General features: G+C 35.8%; 1 protein-coding gene across 7 annotated transcripts in view; it reads left to right on the top strand.

Moving 5' to 3' along the window:
* Positions 1-14,702, top strand: part of ZDHHC15 (zinc finger DHHC-type palmitoyltransferase 15) — a 266,553-nt gene that overhangs the window by 112,180 nt on the left and 139,671 nt on the right. For all 7 annotated transcript variants that reach the window (XR_008377646.1, XR_008377645.1, XR_008377643.1 and 4 more), the window contains one exon: positions 6,598-6,718. Coding sequence is in view for 1 of the 7 variants with exons in the window: in XM_053580276.1 (XP_053436251.1) it covers positions 6,598-6,718 (121 nt within the window). In the remaining 6 variants the exon portion in view is untranslated. The remainder of the gene's footprint in view (positions 1-6,597; positions 6,719-14,702) is intronic.

The following is a 14,702-nucleotide window of genomic DNA, read 5'->3' as shown; positions in this document are numbered from 1 at the left end:
AAGGATACGATAGGCTATTGAAGGAGTTTGTACAATCATCACCCCTGGATATCTTTAAGACTAGGAAACTATTACCTGCATTGGTAATGTAATTAGAAAAAGAAGAACTCACTTGGATTCTGAGGCCTCAACTACTTCAATTCTATGAAACTATTACTTTACTACCAAGCAAGATGCTAGAAGACAATTCTGAGAAAATATACAGTTAAATTGAACATTTCCAACCTGTGTTCTCTTGGATCCAAATGTTTTGTGCAACATTTGGAAGGGTTCATGAAAGAATTCGTGATAAGATCAGGCATTTATAATGTATAACTACTCTAAATCAGAATAGATTCCAAAGTAGGGAAAAAAACAACATGGCAGACTTTAACTTCCTCTAAGCATTCGGAAAAAATATGGTTTAAATTATTGCCTTCATGGAATCAAAATGGCCCCCAGGAAAAAATAAAATTAAACACTAAGAAAGGCAGGAATTCATGAACATATGAGATATAAGATATGTAAAAAATAAAGAACAAAACAACCCAGGCTCAGTGACTCACACCTGTAATCCCAGCACTTGGAAGGCCGAGTCAGATGGATTACTGAGTTTACAAATTTGAGACCAACCTGAGCATGAAAGAGACCACATCTCTAAAAAATAGCTGGGTGCTGTGGCAGGCTCCTGTAGTCCCAGCTACCTGGGAGGCTGAGGCAAGAGAATCACTTGAGCCCAAGTGTTTGAGGTTGCTGTGAAGTAAGACACCTTGGCACACTACCAAGTTTGACCAAGTGAGACTCTGTCTCAAAAAAAAAAAAAAAAAAAAATAGTAGGATTCCTTCCTAAAGAATAATTATTTAAAATGTTAATGGGTTAAAGTATCCAATTAAAAGGCTGAGAATGGATAAAAAAATCATGATTTATCTTTATTCTCTCTAAAAAGACTAACTTTAGAACCTAAGATATAAATAAGTTGAAAGTGAAAGATTAGAAAAAGATATTCTACACAAATGGTAATCAAAACACAGTTAAGAGTGCCTATATAATAATATCAAACAAAAGAAACTTCAAGAAAGAAATAATGAAAGGACATTATATATGGATATAAGTGTCAATTTGCCAAGAATATGTGAAAGTTATAAACATATGCACCTAACAAGAGAGCACCAAAATATAATAAGCAAAATGTGGCAGAATTTAAGAAAAAAATACTCAATAATAGTTGGAGACTTCAATACTTCTTTTTTAAGTCATATATACATAGATCATGCATACATTTATGCCTTTGTGGGATTCAATGTGTTGATTATTTGTACAAATTAGAGTGCTTACATCCTAGTAATTAACATATTTTTCACCTCATTTACTTAATCACAGTATTAAGACATTTATGTTCAATACTTGATAGATTTGACTTGGACCCTTGCTATATGCTCCATAGGTGTAGTCCCACCAATAATCCTCCCTCTATCTAACCACCCCCTCCCTGCCCAGACCCCCTTCCCTTCTTAATCGTGGGCTATAGTTGTGATTCATCTCTCATATGAAAGTGTGAGTGATTATAAATTTGTTTTATAATAGTACTGTGGTGTGGATGTGGAGAAAATGGAACACTTCTGCATTGTTAGTGGGAATGCAAGCCAGTACATTCCTTTTGAAAAGAAGTTTGGAGAACACTCAGAGATCTAAATGTAGACCAGCCATTCTATCCTGCAATTCCTCTACTAGGTGTATATCCAGAAGCCCAGAAATCACTTGACAGCAAAGATATTTGAAGCAGATTGTTCATTGCAGCTCAATTCATAATTGCTGAGTCTTGGAAGAAGTCCAAGCGCCCATTGAATGGATTAATAAATTATGGTATATGTATACCCTGGAATACTATGCGGCAATACTTCACTTTTTTAAATAATAGATAGAACAACTAAACAGATGATCAGTAAGAAAACGAAAGGTTTAAACAACACTATAAACCAGCTGCACGTAACATACATATATAGAGCACCTCACCCCAAAATAGCAGAATATATATTCTTCCCACATGTACATGTTCTATTCTCTAGGATACACCATGTATTAAGCTGTAAGACACGTCTCAATAAATTTAATTGGTTGAAATCATATAAAGTTTCTTCTTTGACTGCAACTGAATGAAGCTAAAATCAACACATAACAAAAACTACAAATTCACAAATATGTAGAAATTAAACACTCCTGACCAATTAATCAAGTAAGAAATCAAAGGTGAAATTAGAAAATACTTTGAGATGAATGAAAAAAACTCACCATGCCAGAAATTATGGGATGCAATAAAGCTCAGAGGAAAGTTTATAGCTGTAAACACCTATATTAAAAAAGTTTAAATAGTTGTGTTTTTATCCATGTAAACATAAAAGAGGTAAAGTCTCCATCTTTTTTAAGGCTGCATAATATTCCGTGGTATACATATAGCACAATTTGTTGATCCATTCATGGATTGATGGGCACTTAGGCTGCTTTTCTGACTTGGCAATTATGAATAGGGCTGCAGTAAACATTCTGGTGCAAATACCTTTGTTTCAAAGTGATTTTTGGTCTTCTGGATATATACCTAGTAGAGGGATTGCAGGATCAAATGCCAGGTCTGCTTTTAGTTCCCTAAGTGTTCTCCAAACTTCTTTACAAAATGAATGTATTAGGTTGCACTCCCACCAACAGTGCAGAAGAGTTCCATTTTCTCCAATCCATGCCAACATCTATAGTTTTGGGATTTAGTTATGTGGGCTACTTTTACTGGAGTTAGATGATATATCATAGTGGTTTTGATTTGCATTTCTCTAATGATTAATGATGATGGGCATTTTTTTCATGTGTCTGTAGACCATGTGCCTGTCTCCTTCAGAGAAGCTTCTGTTCAAGTCTCTTGCCTACAATGAAATAGGATCACTTGTTCTTTTCTTATTAATAAGTTTGAGTTCTCTGTGAATTCTAGTTATCAAACCTTTGTCAGAAACAAAACCTGCAAATATCTTCTCCCATTCTGAGGGCTCTCCACTTGCTTATAGTCCAGGATGAGGGAGGGGAGAGGAGGTAGAGGAGGGGGAAGGTTGGGTGGAGGAAGTATAAATGTCTTAACACAATAATTAAGTGAGGTGAAGGCTGTGTTAACCAGTTTAATGTAAGCATGCCTAATTGTAAATAAAATCAGCACATTGTACCCATAAATGCATTAATGTACACAGTTATGATTTAATAAAAAAAATTAAGAGGAAAAAATTAAAAAGATTAAATATGTCAATATAAATGGTCTAACATTACATCTTAAAGTATCAGGAAATTAATAGCATCTAAAACCAAAGTTAGCAGAAGGAAGTAATAAGAATTAAAACAGAAATAAACAGAATAGGGAATATAAAGCAATAGAGAAAATTAACAAAACCAAAAGAGAGACTTTGAAAAACTCCATAAAATTGATATTTAGCTAGACTAAGAAAGGAGCAAAAGGAAAGGAATGACAGGAAGGAAGGGAGAAAGAAAGGAAGGTAGAAACAAATAAAAATGGAGACATTACTACAAACCTTACATAATTAGAAAGAATTATACGAAAATATGAAGAATTATGTGCCAACAAATTAGAAAAACCTAGAGGAAATAGACTAATTGCTAGAAACACACAAACTGCCTAAACTGAGTCACTAAGAAAGAAAAAAAATCTGAATAAACTTACAAGTAAAAAAGGTTTAATTAATAATCAAAAACCTACCAACAAAGGAAATCCCAGAACCAGATGGCTTCACAGATGAATTATATCAAATATTTAAGAAAGAAATGTATCTACCCTTCTGAAATTCTTCCAAATAGAATATAAGAAGGAACACTTCTTCTGACCTATGTAAGTAGGCAAGAGAAAGAAACAAGAGTCATCCAAATTGGACAAGAAAAAGTAAAATTATCTGTTTTCAGATGGCATGATCTTATATATAGAAAACCATAAAGATTCCACACACAGAAAGCATGTTATATCTAATAAATGAATTCAGCAAAGTTGCAGGATATAAAATCAACATATCAACACACAAAAATAATTTGTTTTGATAAACTAATAATGAACAATCTGAAAGGAAAGTTAAAAAAAATCCATTTATAACAGCATCAAAAAGAAGGAAATACATAGGAATAAATTTAACCAAGGAGGAAGAAGACTTGTACACTGAAAATTAAAAAATATTATTGAAATAATTTAGACACAGATACTAAATGGAAAGATATCCTGTGTTCATACATGATGAGAGTTAATGTTTTTAAGATGTCAATACTACCCAAATTAATCTACAGATTCAATGCAATGTCTATCAAAATCCCAATGATTTTTTCAGAAACAGAAAATTCTATTCTAAAATTTATAAGGACCATCAAAGGATACCAAATAGCCAAAATAATCTTGAAAAAGAACAAAGTTGGCATTTCACACCTCCTGATTTTAAAACTTACCACAAAACTACAGCAATAAAGACAATGTGGTACAATAGAAAGCCAAGAAATAAGAACACTCATATATTTGGTCAGAAATTTTCAACAAGGATACTAAGACCATTCAGTGGTCAGGGGATTCCAGGGTGGTGCCTGTGGCTCAACAGAGTAGGGTGCTGGCCCCATATGCCGGAGGTGGTGGGTTCAAACACAGCTCTGGCCAAAAACTGCAAAAAAAAAAAAAAAGAAGAAGTAGCTGTATGCCCATGTTTATAGCAGCATTATTCACTACAGCCAAAAGATGGAAGTAAACCAAATGAATAAATTAAATTTGCTATATACATGCAATGAAATACTATCAAGTTTTGGAAATGAAGGAAGTTCTGACATGTGCTACAATGTAGATGAAATTGAGGATACTATGTATATGCTAAGGGAAAAGCCAGTCACGACACAGACAATACTGGGCTGGATACAGTGGCTTACATCTGTAATCTCAGCACTTTGGGAGGCCAAGAGTTAGAGACTTCTATGGGCAACATAGTGAGACATCATCTCTACAAAAAATTTAAAGGTTAGCTGGGTGGGATGGCACATGCCTGTGGTCCTAGCTACTCAGGAGGCTGATGTGGGAGAATCTCTTGAGCCCAGGAATTTGAGGTTACAGTGAGATGTGATCATGCCCACTGTACTGCAGCCTGGGCAAGAGAATGAAACCTTATTTCTTAAAAAAGAAAAAAAAAAAAGACAAAATACTGCATGATTCTGCTTGTATGAGGTACCTAGAATGGTCAAATTCACAAAAACAGAAAGTAGAATGGTCTTTGCTAGGAGCTAGGAAGAGGAGAAAAGGAGTAGTTACTATTTAGACTATAGAATTTCAGTTTTATAAGTTGAAAAAAAATAGTGGAGATAAACAGTAGTGATGGCTATACAACAATGAGAATGAATTTAATGACACTGAGCTATATACTTAAAAATGGTTACAATAGTTAAGTTTTATGTTACATATATTTTATCACAATATTACCAAGGATTAGGCTGTGTGTGGTGCCTCACACCTTTAATCCCACTAAGATCTTCAATCCCTCAATACACCACAAAAGAAATGGAAAGTAAAGCCACATACTGGTAGAAAATATTCAAGAAAAGACTAGTATCCTAAATATATAAAGAATTCAAAGATAAAGACAACCAGGCAGTGCCTGTGGCTCAATGGAGTAGGGCACCAGCCCCAGCCAAAAACTACAAAAAAAAAAAAAAAGACAACCGAGTTCTTTTTTAATGGACAAAAGACTCAAATAGACATTTCACAAAAGAATATCCAAATGACCAATAAACTCGTGAAAAGGTACTCAATATCATTAGTAATCAGAGGAGTGCTAAATTAAATCACAATGAGATACCACTACACACCAGCTAGAAGAGTTAAAATTTTTTTAAAAATCACAATATATCAAATGTTTTTAAATGATCCAATAAGTGAAACTTCTAAAGGAGTCTCTCAATTACTTATTATCCAGAAGTTGGTATTATTTCCTCTGTTTTACTGATGAAGAAATTCAGTTTCATAGTGTGGGTATATCTCTGGCAAGATTAGCGAAGGGTGGCACTAATAGGTGACAAGGTCCATAACAGACTAAAAAGTTCTCAGATAGTGAGAATATCCCAATATCTACTCATTTGCCAGATTAGAATATGCACACAATGTTGCAAACCATCTCATCTAACTTCTAATCAGTGTCATCTGTTAAAAACACTTGCAACGTTTTAAGCATGGTTAATCATCAACAGGGTCCTAGCAACAATGTGTCACACATCTGTGTACAACATCATATTATAGTTAATGGGATGAGCACAAGTCTTAAAGTCAATTGAATTAGGCTTGGGACCCAGAATTGCTCCTTAATTACCTTGAGCAAGGTACTTAATCTCTGTATGCTTTATTTTCTTTATTTATAAAACAATATACCCACATTATAGAATTATGAAGATAAAAGCCAGATAAGATTATTGAGATAGTCAGAAGGAGTTATAAGCCAAATTAGTGCCTGGACTTCAAGGGTAGGTAACAAATATTTTCATTTAAGTAGTTATTGTTGTTGTTTTTAATTTCTTCTGTGAACCTTGGATAATAAACTCTTACCTACCACTTTTGTTTCCAGTTCCACTTGTCCTATACAGACAAAGAGCGCTATGAAAATGAAGAGAGGCCTGAGGTTCAGAAGCAGATGCTTGTTGACATGGCCAAGAAGCTACCAATTTATACAAGAACTGGGAGTGGAGGTCAGTTCATCCCAAGTCATCTAAAGAGGCAGGTCAGCAAAAATGTCAGAAAGGCTAAGTCACATATACTGTCAACTAGCACTTTCTTTCTCCCATCTTCTGGAAACTGCTATAGAGTTTTTCTTTTTTTTTTTCTTTTCTCTCAATATTTTATTATATAAATTTTCAAACATATTAAAGTTGAAGGAATTATATAGCAAACACCTGTATACCCAATACAGATTCAATTTTACTATTAATATATTGCTTTATCCATATGTATCAACCTATCCATCCTTATATTCTGATTCTATCAAGTCATCTTACTTTTCTGACAGATTGCAAATAAATAGCTGATATCAGTAAATACCCACTTAAATATTTGATCATTCATTTTTGGTAAAATTTACATACAAACCATATACAAATCTTTTTTATTTATTTATTTTTTTTATTAAATCATAGCTGTGTACATTAGTATGATCATGGGGCACCATACACTTGGTTCATAGACCATTTGACACATTTTCATCACACTAGTTAACATAGCTTTCGTGGCATTTTCTTAGTTATTTTGCTAAGACCTTTACATTCCACATTTACTAGGATTCACATATTCCCTTGTAAGATACACCGCAGGTGCAATCCCATTAATCCACCTCCCTCCACCTACCTCCCCCCCCTTTCCCCCTTCTCCCTATTCTTAGGTTGTATCTGGGTTATAGCTTTCATGTGAAGGTCCTGCATTAGTTTCATAATAAGGGTGAGTACATTGGGTACTTTTTCTTCCATTCTTGAGACACTTTACTAAGAAGAATATGTTCCAGCTCCATCCATGTAAACATGAAAGAGGTAAAGTCTCCATCTTTCTTTAAGGCTGCATAATATTCCATGGTATACATATACTACAATTTATTAATCCATTCGCGGATCGATGGGCACTTGGGCTTTTTCCATGACTTAGCAATTATGAATAGGGCTGCAATAAATATTCTAATACAAATATCTTTGTTATGATGTGATTTTTGGTCTTCTGGGTATATGCCCAGTAGAGGGATTACAGGATTGAATGGAAGATCTATTTTTAGATCTCTAAGTGTTCTCCATATCTCTTTCCAAAAGGAATATATTAATTTGCATTCCCACCAGCAGTGCAAAAGTGTTCCCTTTTCTCCACATCCACGCCAACATCTCTGATCTTGGGATTTTGTGATGTAGGCTAGTCTCACTGGAGTTAGATGATATCTCAAAGTAGTTTTGATTTGCATTTCTCTGATGATTAAAGATGATGAGCATTTTTTCATATGTCTGAAGGCTGTGTGCCTGTCTTCTTCAGAGAAGTTTCTCTTCAAATCCCTTGCCCAGCCTGCAATGGGATCCCTTGTTCTTTTCTTGCTAATGTGTTTGAGTTCTCTGTGGATTCTGGTTATTAAACCTTTGTCAGAGACATAACCTGCAAATATCTTTTCCCATTCTGAGGGCTGTCTGCTTGCTTTACTTACTGTGTTCTTGGCTGTGCAGAAGCTTTTTAGTTTTATCAAGTCCCAATAATGTATTTTTGAAGCAGCTTCAATTGCCCAGGGGGTCCTTCTCATGAAAAATTCGCCCAACCCAATTTCTTCAAGGGTTTTCCCTGCACTCTCTTCTAGTATTTTTATAATTTCATGTCTTAGGTTTAAATCTTTAATCCAGTGAGAGTCTATCTTGGTTAATGGTGAAAGGTGTGGGTCCAGTTTCAGTCTTCTACAGGTTGCCAGCCAGTTCACCCAGCACCATTTGTTAAATAGGGAATCTTTTCCCCATTGAATGTTTTTAATTGGCTTGTCAAAGATTAAATAACGGTAATTAGCTGTATTCATCTCTTGGTTCTCTATTCTGTTCCAGATGTCTACTTCTCTGTTTTTGTGCCAGTACCATGCTGTTTTGATCACTATCAATTTGTAGTATAGTCTGAGGTCTGGTAGCGTGATTCCTCCTGCTTTGTTTTTATTTTTGAGTAATGTCTTGGCTATTCGAGGTTTTTTCTGATTCCATATAAAACGAAGTATTGTTTTTTCAATATCTTTAAAGTATGACAGTGGAGCTTTAATGGGGATTGCTTTGAAGTTATATATTGCTTTGGGTAGTATGGACATTTTAACAATGTTGATTCTTCCCAACCATGAGCATGGTTTATTTTTCCATTTGTTAACATTCTCAGCTATCTCTTTTCTTAGAGTTTCATAGTTCTCTTTATATAGATCTTTCATGTCCTTTGTTAGATAAACTCCCAAATATTTCATCTTCTTTGGCACTACTGTGAATGGGATAGAGTCCTTAATTGTTTTTTTAACTTGACTATTGTTGGTATAACCATATACAAATCTTAAGCATATAATTTGGTGTGTTTTGAGAAATATACACACCTGTGTAATTAAAACCCCTATAAACATTACCATCACCCCAGAAAGTTCTATCATGCCCCCTTTCCAATCAATCTCATACCACCCTACCTCATCCCCCATAGACAATCACTATTCTGATTGTTTTCTACTATAGATTAGTTTTGCCTATTCTGGAATTTTATATAATAGGAATCATATAGTATGCACTCTTATGTCTGGCTTCTTTTATTCAACATAATAATTTTATATTCATGCATGTTGTTGTGTATTCCATTTCTTTTGTTTCTGAGTGATATTAAATTGTATGAGTATATCATAGTTTGTTTATCCATACAGTGGTTGATACACATTTAGCTTGTTTCCAGTGCTTAGTTATGAGACAATCTGCCATGAACATTCTTGTACAAGTATTTGTGAGAAGACACATCTTCATTTTTCTTAGGAAAATATCCACTATGTAATTTTATTCTGAGGTTTTATCTGCTTGACTAGAGCAGTACAGGCAGAATGGGGACAAAAGACCCCATTCTTGTCGAGGGAAAACACCTCCAGAAAAAGGGGGAAATTAAAAAAGTAAGCTGAGTAAGTCAGAGCAAAGGAAGGTCACCTAGTTTAACTTTAAACCAGCCGCTGCTAAATTTCTTATCTGAGCAAGTTTCCTGATTTTCCTAGAGCTCTGGCCTATTGGGATACAGCTTACTAACAGCCCTGTTGTGTCTGTAAACACTCTGAGGAATAATGGCCACAGAAGATTTTGTAGCAAGGCTTGGAAAGATACATTAACAAGGCCATTTCCTGCCCAGTAAACAGACAAAGCGAATACCCATTGTGGAGATTTGTATTTGGCTGGGACAGAGATCAAGGGAACAATTCCAGCACTGAAATATGGGCAGGATGGCTTATATCTCTTATCCCAAAGGAAGACCCTCTGTGGTGGTGATGAGAGGAAAATTTCTCTGTCCTGTGGATTCTTCAGAGAAGATTGACACCAGTGGTGTTTTACTCTACAGTGAACTAGTGGAGATTAACATCTCCATAAGAATGTGTGTGTGTGTGTGTGACCTCAGACAGGAGGCTGCCCCCACACAAGGCTCAGGTTCTGGATTTCTCAAGGCTGCTCAGACCCTTAAAGTCAATGATTATGGAAACAATAGGAGCTGATATGCTCACTCAGAGAAACTGCTGGTGTCTTTGTACTCTTCCTCAGTTTACCCTTTGGGCTAATGAGAAAATAGCCTTCAATAAAAGCTGAATGGAATTGACACTCGTGTCACCAAAGGATCCCCACAAGTGGAGGGTGGTCCCCTGAGTTCCCATCTTTGAAAATTCTATTCTGTGTGTCTTGTCTCTTTCTTTCTCATTGTTTCTAACTATATTTCTTCAGTTAGTTGCTGTCAGATCCACAAGTCTTAACGGACCCTGCCCCCGGGGCAGGACCCCAGCAGAACAATACTTCCTGAACCTATTCTCCACCTTTTAAAATTTGAAAACAAAGTGTCTCCTGACAAGTTATCCTAATGTTTCTAATACGGAAGATCATGTTTCAAGGTTTTGAAAAATATACTGTCAGATGTTTATTTTCATTTGTTCATAATTTATTTATTCAACAATTATTCATTAAGATATCATATGACAATTGGGGAAATTTTAATGTGGTCTTGGTATTACATTTTACTGTTAATTTTGTTAGAACAGTAATAGAATAATTGTTATGATTTTTTAAGTGTTCATGCATACTGAAATATTTATAGTTTGAAGTGACACAGTGTTTGGGATTTGCTTTAAAATTCTCAAGTAAAAAGTCAGTTGAAGAAATAGGTAAAGCAAAATGGCACTGTGTTGATAATTTTTGAAGCTGGATAATGGTACAAGTTGTTAATTATACCATTATCTCTACTTTTAGTGCATATTTCAGAATTTCTCTAATAACTAATTTTTAAAAAGTGACTTCTGTGTATGAACAATTCTGTGTTCCAAACATTGGGAACACAGAGTTGAATAGACAGGCAAAGTCCCTTATGAAGTTTAAATTCTGATGAAAAGGTGACAGACAACAAATTATGTAATTTCAGGCAGCAGTAAACAGACTGATGTGATAGATCAGAGATTACAAACTGAAGGTATTTGGGCTTAATTAGGCTCAGATATATTTTGTTTGGTTTCCAATGTATCTTTTAAAACTTTGCATTCATTAGTAGTTTTATAAGATATTTATACATAAAAATAAGATTTCTATGGCTTTTCTTGATAACTCAGACAATCTGGAAGAATTCATTCTTTTTTTTTTTTTTTTTGGTTTTTGGCCGGGGCTGGGTTTGAACCTGCCACCTCTGGCATATGGGACCAGCGCTCTACTCCTTGAGCCATGGGCGCCGCCCTTCATTCTGTATTTTCACATGGCAAAAATTAGCTGGAACCGAATAGTAGCAGCATTCTTTAGTGAGAGCAGGAATTCTCAGATTCCACGCAATCCCCAACAGCTGTCTTATTCACTGCTCACTATCCTCTCGACCAGTGGTTCTCAACCTTCCTATTACTGCAACCCTTTAATAAAGTTCCTGTGGGTCATGACCCACAGGTTGAGAACCACTGCTCTGGACCCTTGAGGCATTGTTTTGCAGCTCCCATGATAGAAAGTAATAGGAAAGTCTTCTCTGAGGAAATTCCATTTGAGCATTAGTCATGTATAACAGAGTTCCCAGAGAAACAGAACCAATAGAATTATAGAATACAGTATATATGTTTTGTGTATATATTGAAAGAAAATTTATGAAGAATTGGCTCATGTGATTATGGAAGTTGAAAAGTCCCATAGTCTGCCATCTGCAAGCTGGAGAACCAGGAAAGCTAACAATGTATCTCTAGTCTGAGTCCAGTGACATTAGAACCAGGAATGCTGACAATGTAAGTCCCAGTATTAGGGCAGAAAGGATTGCTGTCTCAAAAACAGCAAATTCGCCATTCCTCTTCATTTTTGTTGTATTTGCAGTGGTCCTCAAAATTTTTAAACAGGGGGCCAGTTCACTGTCCCTCAGACCATCGGAGGGCTGGACTATAGTTTTAAAAAAACTATGAACAAATTCCTATGCACACTGCCCATAACTTATTGTGAAGTAAAAAATCAAAATAGGAACAAATACAATCACACCACCACATGTGGCCCACGGGCTGTAGTTTGAGGACCCGTGTATTAAGGTCTTCAAAGGATTGGATGGAGTCTACCTACACTGGGAAAGACAATCAGCTTTATTCAGTCTACAGATTCAAATGCTAATCTCAAACAGAAACACCCTCATAGAGACAACAAGAAATAATGTTTAAACAAAACTGTGTATACCCCATGACCTAAACAAGTTGACACATAAAATTAACCATCACAAGTCCAGCCCTTGTCAACTTAGCACCCATGTACGTCTCCTTAACCATACTTAATCTCCAAATAAAGATCATAACAGGGTTATAATTCTGTCTAACATGATATAACTACATACAACTGAAAACACACTAACTGTTCTTCCCAAAGGAGGAGGTAAAGTTCTTAAGTGATGTTCACTCTTGGTATATTGTGCCTTAAATGCTTTCTAAATGTTATGATATAAAATTAATAATATTTAAATACTATAATATAAAATCAATATATCTTTTGTTTCATGATAAGGGAATAAGAGAGAGAAAAAAACAAATATATTTGATATGTACACAAATGTATTCATAGCAGAATAGCTAGGAAATATTCGTGGTAATAACAGTCCTTGTTTCTGTAACTGATCACATGATTGTAGCTGGTATTTACAACTTCTTTCTTCCAATACCCATTCTGCATTGCCTTTGCTTTCAGCAAGCCCCTTAGCTGGTGTCGTTCTTTACCTGGTAGGGTGACTCAAACCTTCAGTCTTGAAAAGTCTGTGTCATTAGTAGTCCTGCCTGAATTGGGTTGTTGTAGTTTTCCATTGACCTAATCACAGGGCATGGTGATACTAAGTGATGTCCTAAGGCATCTCCTATATTCTAGACATCCTCTTTCTTATCTCCATTGTGGAGCTGTAGTCCATTTTCCCCCTAGTAGTAAAGATAAATTATCCCAGCCAACATTGTACCTGCTTATTGATTCAAAAACATGAGGAGTCAAAAGTGGCTGATGGTAGTCTTAATTTCAAGTTCAATGGAATTATTGTGTCTCCTGGTGGAAGCATTTATCCCTCTGGGAGGAAGATCTCTAGGCCATCAGAGCACAAAGTCACAATAACAGGAAACAAATACTTTGTTAGTGGGTCAGTAAGGGTAATGATGAGGTATGCTACTTTCATTTCCACCCCTTGATTTCTATACCTATGAATCCTTGCTATCTGAGGAATATCATCATAAATTGGATGCTGATTCAGAGCATATGCATCATTCTAGATAACCTTGCCTCAGGGCTGCAATTCAGAGCATATGCATCATTCTAGATTACCTTACCTCAGGGCTGCACAGTATTGCCCACCTAGCTGACACTATAACTGATCCTTCAAAAGACCATTCCACCATTCTGCAAGCCAGCTGCTTCAGGATGGTGGGGAACATGGTAAGACCGGTAAATTCCACACATAGGCCCATTGCCATCCTTCTTTTGCTATAAAGTGAGTTTCTTATTCAGAAGCAATGTTGTAAGGAATATCATTCTGGAAGTACATGGTTGGTACTTTTGTCAGAAGCACTGCATGCAGAGAAGACAAATCTGTATCTAGAATATCTTTTCTAATAAAGGAAAAATGCTGTCCCTTCCATGATAAAAGTAGTCCAGTATTATCAATTGACTCTAGGTAGATGGCTAATTACCCTGGGGAATGATAACATATTGGGGGCTCATTGTTGGTCTGTGCTGCTGTGGCAGATTGGGCACTCAGCAGTGGCCATAGCCAGGTCAGCCTTGATGAATGCAATTACCTGTTGCTGAGCCCATATAAACCTGCCACCATGGCCACTTTGTTCATGAGCTCATTGGGTAGTAACAGGAATGGCTGGGAAAAGAGGCTGGATGGTATACATAGAACAGGTATGATTCTTTGGTATAAATGTTTGTTTGTCCTCAAAATTCATATGTTAAGATATTAACCACCAAGGTGATGCTGTTAGGAGATGGAACCTTTGGGGAGATGATTAGGTCATCAGTGTGAAACTCTCATGTATGGGATTAGTACACTTATAAAAAAGTCCCCAGAGAGCTGCCTTGCCTCTTTCACAATACGAGGACACAGAGAGAAGGCACCATATATGAAACTGGTCCTCACCAACACTGAGTCTGATAATACCTTGATCTTGGACCTTCTCGCCTCTACCACTTGAGAAATACATTTATTGGTTAGAAGTACCAAGTCTACGGTATTTTGTTATAGCAGTCCAAATATTAACAATTAATAATTAAGTCATGTGAGCATTCACATGAGATAAAATATCACATTTTTTTTCCTATTAAGAGAGTCTATCCACATACACATACTTCTCCAAATTTTATTATCACCAGTGTTCTAATCAACTTTCTTCTAAGTCTCTGGAACATACAGCCAAATCAGCAGCCATAGTATATGAATTGAATATGAGCACAGGCCATTTCTCCTTCTAACCAAAATGAACCACCGGGT

The sequence above is a fragment of the Nycticebus coucang genome, chromosome X, assembly GCF_027406575.1.
Source record: "Nycticebus coucang isolate mNycCou1 chromosome X, mNycCou1.pri, whole genome shotgun sequence".
Classification (NCBI taxonomy): domain Eukaryota; kingdom Metazoa; phylum Chordata; class Mammalia; order Primates; family Lorisidae; genus Nycticebus; species Nycticebus coucang.
This window is presented reverse-complemented; position numbering and strand designations above follow the sequence as displayed.